General features: G+C 29.3%; 1 protein-coding gene and 1 long non-coding RNA gene across 2 annotated transcripts in view; one reads left to right on the plus strand and one right to left on the minus strand.

The window, feature by feature from the left end:
* Positions 1-7552, minus strand: part of LOC123267039 — a 20324-nt gene extending 12772 nt beyond the window's left edge. Inside the window, exons 1-2 of the long non-coding RNA XR_006509949.1 lie at positions 7538-7552; positions 7042-7046 (exon numbers count right to left, since the gene is read on the minus strand). This is a non-coding gene — a long non-coding RNA (uncharacterized LOC123267039). The remainder of the gene's footprint in view (positions 1-7041; positions 7047-7537) is intronic.
* Positions 7553-9687: 2135 nt separating this feature from the next.
* LOC123267091 (MATH and LRR domain-containing protein PFE0570w-like) lies at positions 9688-14844 on the plus strand. Its single transcript, XM_044731594.1, has 7 exons — positions 9688-9891; positions 10213-10365; positions 10790-10948; positions 11134-11274; positions 11879-12003; positions 13290-13491; positions 14526-14844. Exons 3-7 carry the CDS (start codon positions 10840-10842, stop codon positions 14726-14728), a joined length of 780 nt encoding a protein of 259 aa, XP_044587529.1. The 5' UTR covers positions 9688-9891; positions 10213-10365; positions 10790-10839; the 3' UTR covers positions 14729-14844.
* Positions 14845-16141: the final 1297 nt, after the last annotated feature.

A 16141-nucleotide genomic window follows, 5' to 3' on the forward strand; every position in this document is an offset into this window, starting at 1 on the left:
TGACTATATATGGAGCAATATACAGTCTTGCAAGATTATATATAGTCCCATATATAATTATATATGCTTATGTATAATTACCATATATAAAAATTTTTTCTTTGAAAAAAAAATTTTTTTTGGTTATCACAAAAAGTGTAAAATGATGTTTATAATTACGTTTAAATAATTCTGAAGTACAAAATTTGTTACATTTCCTATGAGATGTTTTGGTCTGCTCTGCTACTACCTAATAGTAAAATCATTATTTATTTTATTATTTAAATAAGTGTTATATTATAATGAGATTCGGTAAATTAAATAAATTATGAATTGTGACTATCCAAATATATTATAAAATCAATTTTTATATTATATTTATGATAAACTTATATGATACATTATGTAGATCATTGAATCATAAATATCTAAGACAGCAGCATAGCAGACAGAAACTTCAAGGGGCACGGAGATCACCAAAGTTAAGCAGCATTGAGCAGGCTTAATAGTTGGATGGGTGACCGCTGGTGTTATAACCGTAAAATTGTGTCTAAACATTTTTTTTTTGCATTTTAATTGGTTATAGAGAATTGCGTAGGACTATATTAAATACTCTATCCATAAAATTAACCCAATAATTAATTAGATGTAATTAATATATACTTAAATATTGTTATATATAATTATATATAAACATGCATAATTATATATGATTATATATAATTATATATGATTATATTTGGCCATTTTTCATATATAATCATATATAACCAATTTATATATAAATATATATAATTATATATAAATATTTTTTCTCGGGTATCCTAAAATTATCATGAAGTTGTCCTAAAGTTGTCGTGAAAGTATCCTAAAGTTGTCATAAAAGTGTCCTAATATTGGCATAGAAGTATCCTACAATTATCCTGAAGTTGTCCTAAAATTATCGTGAAGCCTTGAAGTTGTTCTAAAATTATTATGTAGTTGTCATAAAATTGTCGTGAACTATCCTAAAGTTGTCATAAAAGTGTCCTAAGATTGTCATGAAAGTATCCTAAAAATATCATGAAGTTATCATAAAGTTGTCCTAAAATTGTCGTGAAAGTATCCTAAAGTTGTCATTAAAGTGTCCTAATATTGTCATAATAGTAACCTACGATTACCATGAAGTGGTCATGAAGTTGTCATAAAATTATCATAAAGTTGTCCTAAAACTGTCGTGAAAGTATCCTAAAGTTGTCATAATAGTGTCCTAATATTTTCATAAAAGTATCCTAAAATTATCATGAAGTTGTCATAAAGTTATCCTACACTGAAAAAAATAATCGATAGAGGCTACCGATTGGTAATCGGTAGAGGTTACCGCTTTTTTTCCGATAGAGGCTACCGATTTTTCGGTAGAGGCTACCGATTAAAATCGGTAAAGGCAATCGATTAAAATCGGTAGAGGCAACCGATTAAAATCAGTAGAGGTTACCGATTTTTTTTTCGGTAACAGCTACCGATTTCTAATCGGTAACCTCTACCGATTTTAATCGGTAACCTCTACCGAAAAATCGTTAACCTCTACCGAAAAATCGGTAGGTTTCACCAAAAAATCGGTAACCTCTACCGATTTACATTTACCGAAGAAATAGTTTTTGGGGCCCATAAATAAAGTATAAATGACATGTCAACATAATTTTCATGTGACAGCAACATGATTTTCATGTGATAGTAACATAATTTTCATGTGGCAGGCAATCCTTTATTTATAAATTGATGTATCGTTTTCATTGATATCGCTTTTTGTTGTTATTGCAACCACTTTGGCAACGATTACTATCATGAGAACGCTTAGATATTATTAATTGAAATTTGTAAAAATGTTGATTGATGAAATTTTCGATGATAAACATTTTGTCCGAAACGTACTCAAACTACACGACTTAATGAGAGTAACATCAGGATGAGTTTATATTTTGAAAAATGTCAATAATTAAGAAATGACGTTGTATTTTGTCCACTAATGATATTGTCAACGATCTAAGCTTATCCCTGGTGTTACACTCATCGAGACCTTTCATTTGAGTACCCACATCAATTTTCATATATTTATATATATCATATATATGTATATATGAAAAATATATCAAAAATGCATGTAGGTACTCAAATGAAAGCTCTTGATGAGTGTAACATCGGGATGAGCTTATATCTTCAAAAACGTTATTAATTAAGTAATACCTGTGTATCTTGTGAACTATTGATATATTTTAAGATATAGCTTATCCCGATGTTACACTCATCGATATAATACCTTTCATTTGAGTACCCACATCAATTTTTCATATATTTATGTATATTATATACATGTATATATGAAATATATATTAAAAATGGATGTGGGTACTCAAATGAAAGCTCTTGATGTTTGTAACATCGGAATGAGCTTATATCTTAAGAAATGTCAATAATTAAGAAATGACATTGTATCTTGTGAAATATTAACATTTTTAAAGATATAGGGGAAGGTGGGGCAAGACGGCCCACCTAAGCCGGTTTTTATTTTTTGTGGCTTTTTACTATCAAGTGGATTTACTCTCGTCCAACTTTGACTCAATTCACCGGTATTTTTTCAAAGTTCCAAAAAATTTTTTTTTTTTCATGGCAAAGTTGTTTCTCACGTCAAAATGTTCTTATTTCTCTCCTGGACATCTGCATTCACTTTTATATTACTCAGAAAAACTATTGTTAACATAATACCAATCGTTCCCCTACTTTTACAGAAAAAAATTGAGTGAAATGATTTTTCCTACAAACCTATTACCAAGTACAGTACCGATAATTACATTTATGGATATTGTAAGGATTAATTTATAATAACTCTGAATGATATGTCTCACTCCTGCAGTGGGTTGCGGGGGTGAATGTCAACAATGAAAATTAAAAATTTCCGAGCTGTAGCTCCTATAAGGTCCAAATTTGGTAAGAATCTTCTGTATGTGATAGAGAAATGATCTAAGAGCGGATTTTATGACAATCTACTCCCAATATGGATAGCGGGGGTGGGTGTTACAATGAAAATTGTAAATTTCCGAGCTATAGCTCCTACAGACTCCAAAATTCGGTAGGAGTTTTCTATGTGTGATGTAGAAGTAATCTAAATGAGGATTTTACGACAACCCGACCTAAATAAGGATTGCAAAATTCAACAGTTCTAAAAATTATTTTTAAATATCAAAGTTTTTGAAAATCTCTAAATATACTTGTTTATTTATTACTTTTGTAATAAATAAATTATTAATAAATTTTCTGACGATTGCGACATTCTATAAAATTCAATTTGGAAAATCCAAAAGTGTACGACTCATAATGCTCATTATTGATTATGAAATATTAAAAAAAAAAAAAAAAAAAACAAGTCGTTCAAAATTAGTTGCCGAAAAACAGCTGTACTAGGAATGTAATGCACAGGCACCCCTGGTGTAATAAATGCACATAATATGTATAGATATATCACCATCCATGTAAATTTTACATGGATATATATATATATATAGATATACACAGTCTTCTAGCTTTTTTATTTTGTTAATTGTACATGAATGACACTGAATTACCTAACCATTCGCATTCGGTGGCCTACAATTATCCTAAAGAATTAAAAAAAAAAAAAAAAATTTAACTTAATTGATGCATTTTTTCGCCAAAGTTATAGTGTTTTCAGAGTTTCATACATGACTGACAGGAAAATTTTTTGACCTATTTTGAGGTTTTTTTCCGTTTCTAGTAAACTAAATCAATTTTTGAAAAGTGTCAAATTAATCTCCATTAAATTATCTTGACAATAGTATGCAAAATATCGGTGACCGTCTCTTTTTCTCATGCAAAAATTTCTCGCGACCAAAATTGTCATCAATAACTTCTTGTACAATATTTTTCACGCAAAACCATGCTAAAAGGGCCATGTTAATGTTTTTTTAGAAATAATTGTAGTTATTCGTAAATAATTGTGAGAAATTTTTGGCGAGATGAATAAAGGCGGGGAGCCAAATATAATTGGCTGAAATAATATTTCAGTGATATATGCCGTCAACGTCAAAGAAGTTTTACTTCAATCGCGCGTAAAGGTTACACGCACACATTTTTTTGATACATTTTTATTGGCTTCATTAAACCGATTCTAAAAACTGATCGGTTTTAAGCTTGGAAACCCACGTTGATCATCGTTAACGCGATTGAAATTGGTTGATTAGTTTGAGAGATACCGTTGTCGAAATAATTCAAAAAGCGTTTTTTTTTGAAATCACTCCGACATTTTTACCTGATTCATAATTGCTTTTGGCGTGAAATGTGGAGCGCTTAAGTATGGAGTTAGCGGGAAGTTGCAGGGATGGCTTTTAGGGTCTACTGTTATCCTAATTTTTTATACTGAATACATAATAAAAAATTCAAAGTATAAAACAAGTAAAAACATATTGAGTTTTTGGGGGCCTGTTTTACCCCACTTTTCTCAATTTTTAATTTCGATATACGCAAAAAATTAATACCATAAACTCAGTAAAAGGTCAAAAAAGTAAAACGAGCTGAAAAACTCATATTATAAAAATTTTTGAGGGTGGCCCATTTTTCCCCACGTTTTCATTTTTTTTTTTTTTTAATGAACAGAGCAAATTGAGGTCAAATACTTGGCAAGGGACTAAAAAGTAAAACCAGAGAAAAACACTAAGGATATCAATATTTTTTCTTAAGGGGCCCATTTTGCCCCCCTTCCCCTATTAAATTTGTTTTCTATAAAAAATGGATGTAACTAAGAAAATTTTAAGTAACAGAAAAATTCGTCGCACTTGAAGGTAGATGAATTTCTACTTCACTTATGAGATTTGCAATGACTTTAACTAAAACTTTCAATGCTCATTTGGAATCTGTGCAAATCAAAAATTAGGAAAACGGTTGACCCTAAAGGCCATCCCTACAACTTCCAGTTAATTCCATACGTAAGTGCTTAAAATTGCACTTATTACGTTTTTGAGCTCAAAAGTCTGATAAAAGTTAAATAAAATGCTATTTTTTGAATTTTCAAACCGCAATAATTTTTGAATGGGGTAAAATCAATAACTTTCCAATTTTCGAAAATTTTTAGTTTTCTTAGCGGGAAGTAAAAAATACTTCAATTAAATTTCAAGTCTAGATCTAAAAATGCAATTCTATAAAGTGCCCAGCGAAGCGGGTGGGTAACAGCTATACCCATACAAAAATGAAGATCGGCCCGATAATGGGCCAAGACTGGTAACCGATCTTTAAGTATCGGCCGAGTATCGTGAAATATCGTTGGGCCAAGACTGGGCGAGTATCGGATGGTAACACCCAGCCGATATAGGCGACTAAGCGTCGGCCGAACATAGTAATCAAGCATTGGCCGAGCATCGGCCAAGCATAGGCAAAAATCAAATTTTAGGTAAAATAATAAAAAAATTTTTTTCGTTGTTTATTTTTGAATTATTATTATTCTGAGGTGATGGACTACTGGTTGATAGAAATTAATTCTGAAAAATTCGGGTGTGGAGGGGTTTGAACCTGATCCGTCTGCGTGGAAGTCTCGAGCGGTGTCACGGGCGCTGCTAACTGATCTGAGTGTAGTGTTCTTAGTTTAATCATTTCAATGTTCAACGATCAATTTTTCTCAGTATAATTGAGTTAACTTGATTGTTGTTACGAATTTTTCTATTTATTTCATAATTGCACAATTTCTGAATTTTAATAATAAAAATAACTTCCCAGTTTTTAAAACTTCATTTTTTAAGCAAGAAGTTCAAAATTAATTAAAAATAATTGAGTTATTAGTAAATAAATCTATATATTTTTTTTTTTATATTTTTTTTTATATTCATAAATCTATTTATGAGTAAATAAATCATTTATTAAAAATCATTAGCTTCTTGCTGAAATATTTTTAATACTAAAAGAAATAGTTTTAACTGATTAGGTAATGTACAAATTTATCGAAAAAGTCTTCCAAAAAAATATTCATTAATTTATTAAATTAGTTTTAGTGAAAACCAATGTTGATTTAATCCTAATCGAGCTTGTTGAATAATAAAAATATCAAAAACTAAAAAATGATCAATATAATATTTATAAAAAAAAAAAAAAACATTGTTAATAATTTAAATTGGTGTTTTCTCCTAAGAAAATCTCTTAAGATATTTTTTAAAAATTGATTTACTAATTTTTAATACATATTAGTTTATAATTTGGTCAAACGTTAAATTAAAAAAAATTGAAAACAATAATACAACATAGTAATGACTAATACGTATTAATTGTTTTCAAGTGTAATAAAGAATTAGCCAGAGCATCGGCCAAGCAATGGCTGATAATCAAATCACATACCATTATATTATAATAAATATCGTGCGGTAGCCGATGGCTAACCTAGACTAGGCCAGTACAAATCGCCAATGCTTGGCCGAACATTAAAGCCGATGGTTTACCGAGGCTAGGCCGATACAAAACGCCGATACTTGGCCGAGCATTAGTAGCCGTGCCTTGGCCAATGAACGGAAATTGTTGAGCATCGGCAACTTTGTATGGGTAGATTATAGATTATAGATTTGTTTATTATTAATGCCAAGGCTCAGGCCAAATGGCAATTTCTATTACATAGTATAACAATTTTTACAAGAAAACAATTTTTAACAAGAAAACAATTTATGTTTCTGTGAGTACATAATATAGTGATATATAAAAATTAAATTTTAATAATTCGTATATAAAACATGATAAAACAAATTAAACTTAGAATTTAATATAGAAAATAATAATTTAAAAATATTAAATTTTTATATTAAATTTTGATGTCATCAAATTAGATGATAATTCGACATAATAAATCTGTAATTGCACTGATTTTATCCATATTTCAATCTTCAATCTTTAAAGTAATTTAGCTCAAATTTGTGATCTATTTGACGTCGTTTTAATTATCAAGATTTAATAGGTAATTGAAAACTTCTTTTTAAAGACTTGCAAGCTACTCGAATTTACAATTTCGCGTGGAAGTTCTTCCCAAAACCTTATCACAATTACTAAAAAGATTTCTCCAAATAGCTTGTGGTAAAAGAGGTAGTTCAAAGGAGGTGTGCTTTTTTGCAGCCAAACGATTTGCTAGTGTTATATACAATAATAATTGTCCTGTTGGTTATTGTAACAAATTATTTGAATTCACTACGAATTGTAAATTAATGAAATAACTTATCTTATTAATTGTTTCTTTTCTATTAAATAAAAAATTTGTTATTTTTATTTACAATTTTTCGAATGGTCTATTTTGCCCTAAATCTATAAAAATCAGCTGAAAAAATATGATTTTTACTTTATTAATCATGATTAGGTTATGAAATTGTAAGATAACGTCTTTTTAGAAATTTTGGTGACTCATTTTGCCTTTGTTTTCATGTGTAGGGCTAAAAATGCATCAATAACCCGAAATTGTGGTGATTAAAAAAATTAGAAAAATAAATTTTTGGTCAATTTTTGAGGTGGGCTGTCTTGCCCCAGGTGAGCCGTCTTGCCCCACCCTCCCCTAAGCTCATTCCCATGTTACACTCATCGAGACCTTTTATTTGAATGCCCACGTGAATTTTTTTTTATATTTTATATATTTTACAAATATGAAAAATATCATACATGTGAAATGGATGAAAAAAAAATCGTGTGTGTACTCAAATAAAAAGGTCTCAATGAGAGTAACATCAGGATGAGTTTATGCTTCAAAAAGTATCAATAATTAAAAATGACGTATTTTTTCCGCTAATGATATTTTTAACGATATAAGCTCATTCTGATGTTACGCTCATCGAGACCTATCATTTGAGTACGATTTTGTTAAAATGTTTATCACCGAAAATTTAATTGATCAATATTTTTACAAATTTTCTTCATTATTATCTAACCGTTGCCATAGTAATCATTGCCAAAGTGGTTGGCAAAGCAATGAAAAGCGACAACTACGAAAACGTTACATCAACTTTTTAATAAAGAAATTGCCTGCCACATGAAAATCATGTTACTGCCACATGAAAATCATGTTGCTGTCACATGAAAATCATGTTGACGTGTCATTTATGCTTCAATAATGAGCCCCAAAAATATTTCTTCGGTAAATGTAAATCTGTAGAGGCTACCGATTTTTCGGTAGAGGTTACCGATTTTTCGGTAGAGGTTACCGATTTTTCGGTAGAGGTTACCGATTTTTCGGTAGAGGCAACCGATTAACCCTTCGTTACTCGCGCTAGCGGGGATTCCCCGCACAACACTACTTAACCTAATAGAGTTGGCGTGAGTACGAGTGAGACACTAGAGAAAGCGCGAGTAACGGAAGGTTAAAATCGGTAGAAGCTACCGATTGGAAATCGGTAGTCTCTACCGAAAAAAAATCGGTAACCTCTACCGATTACCAATCGGTAGCCTCTACCGATTATTTTTTTCAGTGTACTTCACTTCGGAACGCCGAGTGATGGGACTGAAATGGGAATGAAATTCACTCCGGATTTTATGCAGTGTATGAAAACTTTCGACAGTAAAATTGAATTCAAAAATTTTCTAAAAATACCAGACCACCTTTTGAGGAAAATCTTATGAATTCCTGAAAAAATTCTTCAGGGTTCGGCCGGAATTCGTACCAATTATCGTTAAGATGAGAATATAATAAACATCGTAGTGAATTCAGACAGTTGTTATAAGAAGTTCTAATAGTTTGTGTATGGAAATCTCCTACAATGTAAAATTAAATTTATAAATGCATATAAAGCAGTTAATTTCCTTAGAAAACCCGAGTAGTTCTCATGAATTCTCGTATGATTAAGATATAGTTTCGTGACTGGTTTATAGACAACTAATCTGACATTTTTCTTAGAAAATCTAATTAATTTCGATGATAATTTTTCAGAGTTTATCAAAACTCCAATAAAACTTTGCTCAAAAAAAAAGAAGAGTAAATATCGAAGTGATCCCCGGTGGTTTTTTGTGAAGAGTTCTTATAGTTTTGTATAAAAATCAACTTATATAAGACTTTGATCGTAAATGAATGCAGCACTTTTATCGATTTACCTGTAAATGAACTGTCATCATTCGAACTGGTTGCCTTTCGACATTTTCTTAATATCCGATACTTTGTTGATCTTGATAATTGCGCAAAATCTTTCATTATTTTGTATTTGATTAAGACACCAGTATTTTCTGCGTACTTATAAGATAGCTCACGGGATAATTTCTTTCATATGTTTTTTATTTACGTTTTTTTAACCTATTTTAGTTTATTTTTTTTTTTTTTTAACCGATTCGCATTTATTTTTTGTTGACAAACTTCAATTAATTGACGCTTTATCGTTAATGAAAATAATTAAATAACCGTAAAAATATTGATATTAATATTAATATAATAAAATGTCCAAAAAAATGTTCTCTTTAATTTTTTGGATTGGTTTGGGTTACGCATCTGTGGTTAAAACTGAAAAGATAAAAACTTCTACCAAGTCGGGCTTTGTTGTGAAGTCAAGAAATAAAAATTTACCTATTAAAATACTATTACAAGATGGTAAGTAAAAAATTTTAATTTTAAAACCATGAAATGTTCAAAATTTCTATTTAATTAATATTAGTTTATTAATAATACTAATAATAAATTTTGATGAATTTGAATAACTAATTTAAATAATTATTTTTGAAAAGATGACGAGGAATATTTAAATAAACAGACGGTGGATGAAGCGGGAAACATATTGAAAAAAGCAGTCCAACCAGGAGTTGAGGCTAAGAATGTGGGAAAAAAAGGTAGAAGTAAAAAAGACAAAGAACCGAATCCTATTGACGCAAAAATTGTTGATCAGCAATCAATCTTTTGCACTGGCAACAAGGATGATTTGACTGATGGTAAATAACTTAAATTACAATCAAAATTAATCATTTTAATATCTCAACTTTACTTAATTTTTAATAAGTATAAAATATTTTAGATTCTGCCAATTAGCAACTTTTTTTTTAATAGGATTTTTTTTTTATTTATACTTTCAAAGTAATCAGATCAATATTTAAATTTGTGCAGAGAAATATCAAATTTTGTTTCAAATTAAGATTATATTTTAGTATGACTTTATGAAAATCTTTATGATTATTTTAACGATTGATTTATTTTTTTTATTTATGTCAAATTTTTATTTTGCTAAATCTGTAAGAATGTATTTATTGTGCTAGATCAATTAGGGCCAACACCGTTAACAACCCAAAAAGCAGTTCTTACTGATGGTCAATTACAGACTGTTGCTCATGGATCAAAACGACTAGATCGTAAAGATAAAAATCAATCCAATGAACGTCTTTCTGATGGTAGACCGACAGGTGATAGAGGTTAATACTAGTTTACTGATTTTGTTTTGAATTTTATAATTTTTCAAACTCAATGCAAATTAAGTATGGTGACCTTACTGTTTCATATTTTTTTCGACTAATAAAATTGCTTTTCCTAAAATTAATCCAATAATTGGACGACAAAATTAAAAAAATCATAATTTTTAGATTTGAAAAAAAATCACAATTAAACAAACAGTTGACATTTTAGTATATATGAAAAGCATTTTTTTTATTATTATATTAAAAATATAAAAAAAAACCGGTATACTTATTTAGATAAATTTTAAAAAAGTTTTTCGTGATGAATTTATTTTTTGTTAATATTGAAGTATAAAATTACATTCAAAAGCAATCATGAAATTAAAGAATTTATTTAAGTTTAACCTTAAATTTATTAATAAATTATTTTCTATACTTATAGATATACTCAATAAAATTAAATCAAGCAGCAAGGCAGAAACACGTTCAACGATGGAATCAATTCACAGTGATAATGAAGAACAGACTGGTTCTCAGGGATCAAAACATCACCAAGATCAAGAGCAAATTGAAGATTATTCTTCTGATACTGAATCGAGCGGTAATAAAAATTAATTATAATTTATTTAGCTTATATATGTAATTAGCCCACATTAATTCGTATAATTTTTTCAACTCAACGTTACTTTGAGTTTAAATTTTATAAAGTTAATTTTAATTCTAGTTTTTTCCTAATATCATGGTTAAACTACTTCTAAGTATATAATTATTAAATAAAATTTTTAGAAAAAAAATGCAACAAACGAAAAGGAACTGGTGCTGATAAAAAAGTAGAATCTAGTCAACGATCTCACAAACCCAAAAAATTAAGAAGAGAAAAATCCAGTTCAAGCGATGATTCAAGTGACACTAGCGGTAACTTAAGTGGTATTTTTCATTTACAAATTATTTTTTTTCTATAAATTTATTTGGTATTATGTATTATAATCAATATAGCTGACCTAATAATTCGAGACACTAAAGTTGATTTGTGAACTAATTAAAAAAGGATAGATACAGAGGTGTTCCAGTTGTCCTAGGGAGCCTCTGATTTTTTACATATTTGCGGGTCGCAAAGATTTTCTGAAAATCAGTTAGCGAAGAACTGAAAGATTCATTATATTATATTTATTATATTTACTTTATTTAAGAGGATATTAACGACACAGCAGTTAACTGAAGTGTTGGTTCGGGAATATTGTGGAGGATAAAGAAATTTGCTGATTTTTTATGCCATTGTGAAGGCCTCAAAAATCCTCTAATAATGAATGAGGGAAGCACTTAAATACTTGGTGTTAGTTTGTATATTTTATTTATAAAATTATCAAAGTTCCAATTCAAGGGACGTTGAAAGAGTTGAGGAGATAATCAGTAGAATTGGAAAAATTTTAGTTTTTAATTTTTTTAATCCTATTATTTTCGAATTATTAACAGTCAGCTGTATTAATTGTTTTTGACAATTTTTATTATTGAATTTTTAACTATTTTACAGGTAAAAAACTTTTCGAAGAATTTTTGAAATGGCATGAGAAAAAAAAGAGTAAGAGTAGGAGCAGGAGTGAAAGTAAAAGCAGGAGTAACAAACATCGGAAGGACAAAAAGCCAAAAGCAAAGGAGGTTTGAACTTGATTTCTATCGAAAGTTTTTTAATTAAATATATTTTATTAAAAGACTCGCAGGTTTAACTATAGTGAATATTATTTCTTCTTTAAGTTTTATAGCCATTATTCCGAGGACAGCTTTGCATGCTTAGCTATTACTTATTTACGAATACACTGATAGATCTTACTTTTAGAAGACAATTATTTTATAAAAAGCCCAAGTATAGAGAGCTCAAATTTAATAAACGTACATTATACGTCGGTATACTCGTTTTATAGAGTCAGTGTTACATACTTTTTGAGAGTGAACATCACTGTGACGATCGAAAAAAAAGCTGATTTTCGGGAATTTTTTTGACAGGGAAAATAAAGGAATTTGGGGATCGGGTTTTTTTTTCTTTTTATTTTATTAAGGGTACATTGAAGATTATTACTCTAGATTTTTAATTAAAAAATATTTAATTATTACAAAGTTATGAACAATCTCGTAGAGCACTGGAGAAAATTCCCCCCCCCCCATGGTCGGGTCGATAACTCAAAAACGGATCATCTGAAAATAAAAACCCAAATTGCTTTTTAATCAGTAAGGATGTAGTTATTGTTGCACGTACAGAATTTTGAAAATTTTGATTTTAAAAATTTTTTTAGCCGGGTTAAAGCAAAAAAAAACATTGAAAATAATGAGAAAATTTTCAAAATGGCGTACGTGCAACGATAACTACATCCTTACTGATTAAAAAGCAATTTGGGGTTTTCTATTCACATGATACGTTTTTGAGTTATCGATCCGACCATGAAGGGGGAAATTTTATCTAGTGCTCTACGAGATTGTTAATAACTTTGTAATAATTAAAAATTTTTTAATAAAAATTTAGGGTAATAATCTTTATGTACCATTAATAAAATCTGATCCCCAAATTCCTTTGTTTTCCCTATCAAAAAAATTTCAGAAAATCACCTCTTTTTTCGACTGTCACAGTGGTATTCCCTCCGAATTATTTTCGCAAAAATCGACCTTTTTTCCACTTAGTTATTTTCTGTAGGCTTTCATTCTTCGTGATTTTTTTTTTGGGCTCGGGAGAAATCGTAAAATATTTGAATGATTCTCCAGATGTTTTTCAGTTTTTTTATTTGATTATTTCCGTTTTAATGTTTTTCTTTTTCATTTTGACCAAGAATAAATTTCAAAGATAAATATATTTCGTCAAATGAAATCAGCCCTAAATATCTTGTATTTTTTTTTTTTGTTTGGAAAGGGAGGAAACAAATAATTTTTTAAAAATTTATTTTATATCTTAATAGGTAGAATTAGTCGAAAAATCTGGGATAATTGTAAATCGATTTAAATTGGATCTAATTACGGAAAGTAATACAAAAAATCCAAGAGAAATGACTCGTCAATTATTCAAATTGATTGTTGGTACGGAAGAGTTAGCCAAGATGACGATCGTTAAAACAAAAGGACGAGAACTAATGCCTGAAAAATATCTTGAAGCTATTTTCGGTAAGCTCACGTATAATGATGTTGCTGAATTTTTTTACGTCTGTACTAGAATTTATAAAGAATAGGGTAGGGCGGGGCTAGTTGATCACCTTTTGGTTCGACCTTCCATAACTTTAAGAGGATGTATCGGATTTAATCAAGTCATATACTGTTAGGTTCGTAATTTAGTCTTCTTCAAATGGTCAGCAACACAAAAACGATCCGAGTCCAAATTTTCAAGTTATTCCCGGAAATACGCGAATGCTCCAAATTGCTCAAGGTGCCCCACTAGTGAGGCTAGCTGAGTATGAGGCTAGTTGTGCAATGGCTAAAATAAACGGAATGACTGTATTGAATGATATAAAAACAAAATAAAATTGTTATTAACTAGCAAATATTTAATTTATTATAATTCTACATTCGTATAATTATGATTGTAATAATAGTTATAGACATAACAATATTAATTATAATTATGTTATATATTTATTTTAATTTTTACACATTATATTAAATCATCTCATGTACAAATCAATTGATAATTATTAATTTAGTGAAGAAAAATTTCATTTTTCAATATCGAAAATCTAGTAGGGCTGGTTTAACACGCAGTCAGCGCCTTGCTCAACTAGCCCCAATTGAAGCAACAAAATAAAAGTTAGATTATAAAAGAATGATAAGAATTAAAAATAAACAATCATATATAATCGAAAGGGCAAACATTAAGTCATCTTTAAATACTTTCGTGATCACAAAATAGCATTTTTAAGCGAGTATAGGAGAAAAATTCTGAAGACCTGTTTTTTTTTTTATGTAAAAAAAAAAAGAAAACATTTGTCAGTTAGTCTAAACATCGGACGGCAGTTGACTTTCGCGCGATGTGTTCTCCTCTCGTAACCCTTTTTTTCACCATTTACACTTTTGTTGTAAGTTGCTTAGTTTTCGAGATATTTCGATTGCACAACTTACCCCTACGATCAACTAGTCCCGCCCTACCCTACTTTAACGATAAGAACTATCACTTCATTAAATCTCATCATAATTTTTTTCAATAGAATATGTGACGATCCATACTGCAAATGGCCGAGAGTTAAATGCAGCAGAATTTAAAAAGTGTGTCGGAAAGATGCTTTCCACCATTCGTGAGAGTTTAAAAAGCAACAACGATAATAAAAATGATGCTAAACACCAAAATGAAGATCATGCTAATAAGAAAAATAAAAATGATGATGGAAGCGACCCTGAAAATGATGTTTAAAAGCAATAATTTCTCACTTTTTTTTTTTGTTATTTAAAAGTTCTACATATTGATATTTTTCAATGTTAATTTGGTTAATGTTCTAAGCCCAAAATGTTGATGGTATTTTATTATTCTCTTGCAATGACTCATAATTAATTAACTTAAAAAACTGTATTGTTTTCAAGTTTTTTGAAAATAAAACATGTTCTTGTTGCGTTCATTACTTAGTAATACTAATTGGTTTCTCTCTTTTCAAGGATTCAAAATGTCATGTTTAATCGTTTAACCAGTTTATTGTACTACAAGCTATTACTCGCCCGCTCCGCTGGGCGCTTTATAGAATTACATTTTTAAATCTAAACTTGAAATTTAATTAGAGTATTGTTTTGACTTGCACAGATTCTCAATTCTATCGAATTGGCATGCACCTTTTATCTGTATAATTATTCTAGCTAATATTCATTTTAACTTTTAATGTGCAATCATTATAACATTCCCGTGTCTTCCTTACAAAAATGAATAATAATTGATTTGAAAAAAAAAATTTTTAATGAGCATTGAAAGTTTCAGTTAAATAAATTGCAGGTCTCATAAGTGAAGAAATCTGCCTAGTATATAAACAACCAATAGAATTAAAAAATTTATTTTGAACAAATGACAATCGGATAGAATAAATTTAGTTACAATAAAAATTCATTATTTCTAAGTCAAAAAAATATAGGCTCCAGATAAGTAATCACTAACATATATACTAAAACCTTCTCCGAAACACGCTGCATTTTATGGTATAAGTATTATTCCGATCGGTTCGGTAGTTTTCGCAGTATAACCGGACAAACAAACCAGCTCTCCATTTATTGGTATAGATTTTATCTAAAATTTACTAAGATCAATTTTCATCTTTAACTCCATAAAAATTTAGGTAAAGCTTTAATGGATTTCCTTTAAAAATTATACGGGTATTTTGAGGAAATTCAGGGAAGTTCTTCACAAATATTTTAATCAACCTGTTAAAATAACTGATAGGAATTTTTAACTTTTCACTCTGAAAAATTGAAAATTTAAAAAAATTCAGGAAGTTATTGGTTTTACCCCATTTTGCGAAAAATAAGTTTTCATCAAATCTCGACGTTTTGAGGCTCTAAGAAACTGTCCTGACTATTCTCGCGATGGTATCCGTGTGTGTGTGTGTGTGTGTGTGTGTGTGTGTGTGTGTGTGTGTGTGTGTGTGTGTGTGTGTGTGTGTGTGTGTAAACCTCTTATAACTTTTGAACGGCTTAACTGATTGGATCGAGATTAGTAGCGACCCAAAGAGTATCATTGCCATTAAATTTCGTGAAAATTTTAATTAATTCGGTTCGCTAGATTTTGAGAAATCTCAAAAAAAAAAATTTTTTTAAAATGGTTTTTTTGGAATAACTTTATTTTATA

This window comes from Cotesia glomerata, linkage group LG6 (assembly GCF_020080835.1).
Source record: "Cotesia glomerata isolate CgM1 linkage group LG6, MPM_Cglom_v2.3, whole genome shotgun sequence".
Classification (NCBI taxonomy): domain Eukaryota; kingdom Metazoa; phylum Arthropoda; class Insecta; order Hymenoptera; family Braconidae; genus Cotesia; species Cotesia glomerata.

Excerpts from the sequence above, each read along its gene's own strand:
- LOC123267091 (XM_044731594.1), top strand. The coding sequence starts at position 10,840 with ATGGAATCAATTCACAGTGATAATGAAGAACAGACTGGTTCTCAGGGA. Across the intron at positions 12,004-13,289 it reads AAAAGCCAAAAGCAAAGGAG|GTAGAATTAGTCGAAAAATC; the intron begins GTTTGAACTTGA and ends ATATCTTAATAG. Across the intron at positions 13,492-14,525 it reads ATATCTTGAAGCTATTTTCG|AATATGTGACGATCCATACT; the intron begins GTAAGCTCACGT and ends TTTTTTCAATAG.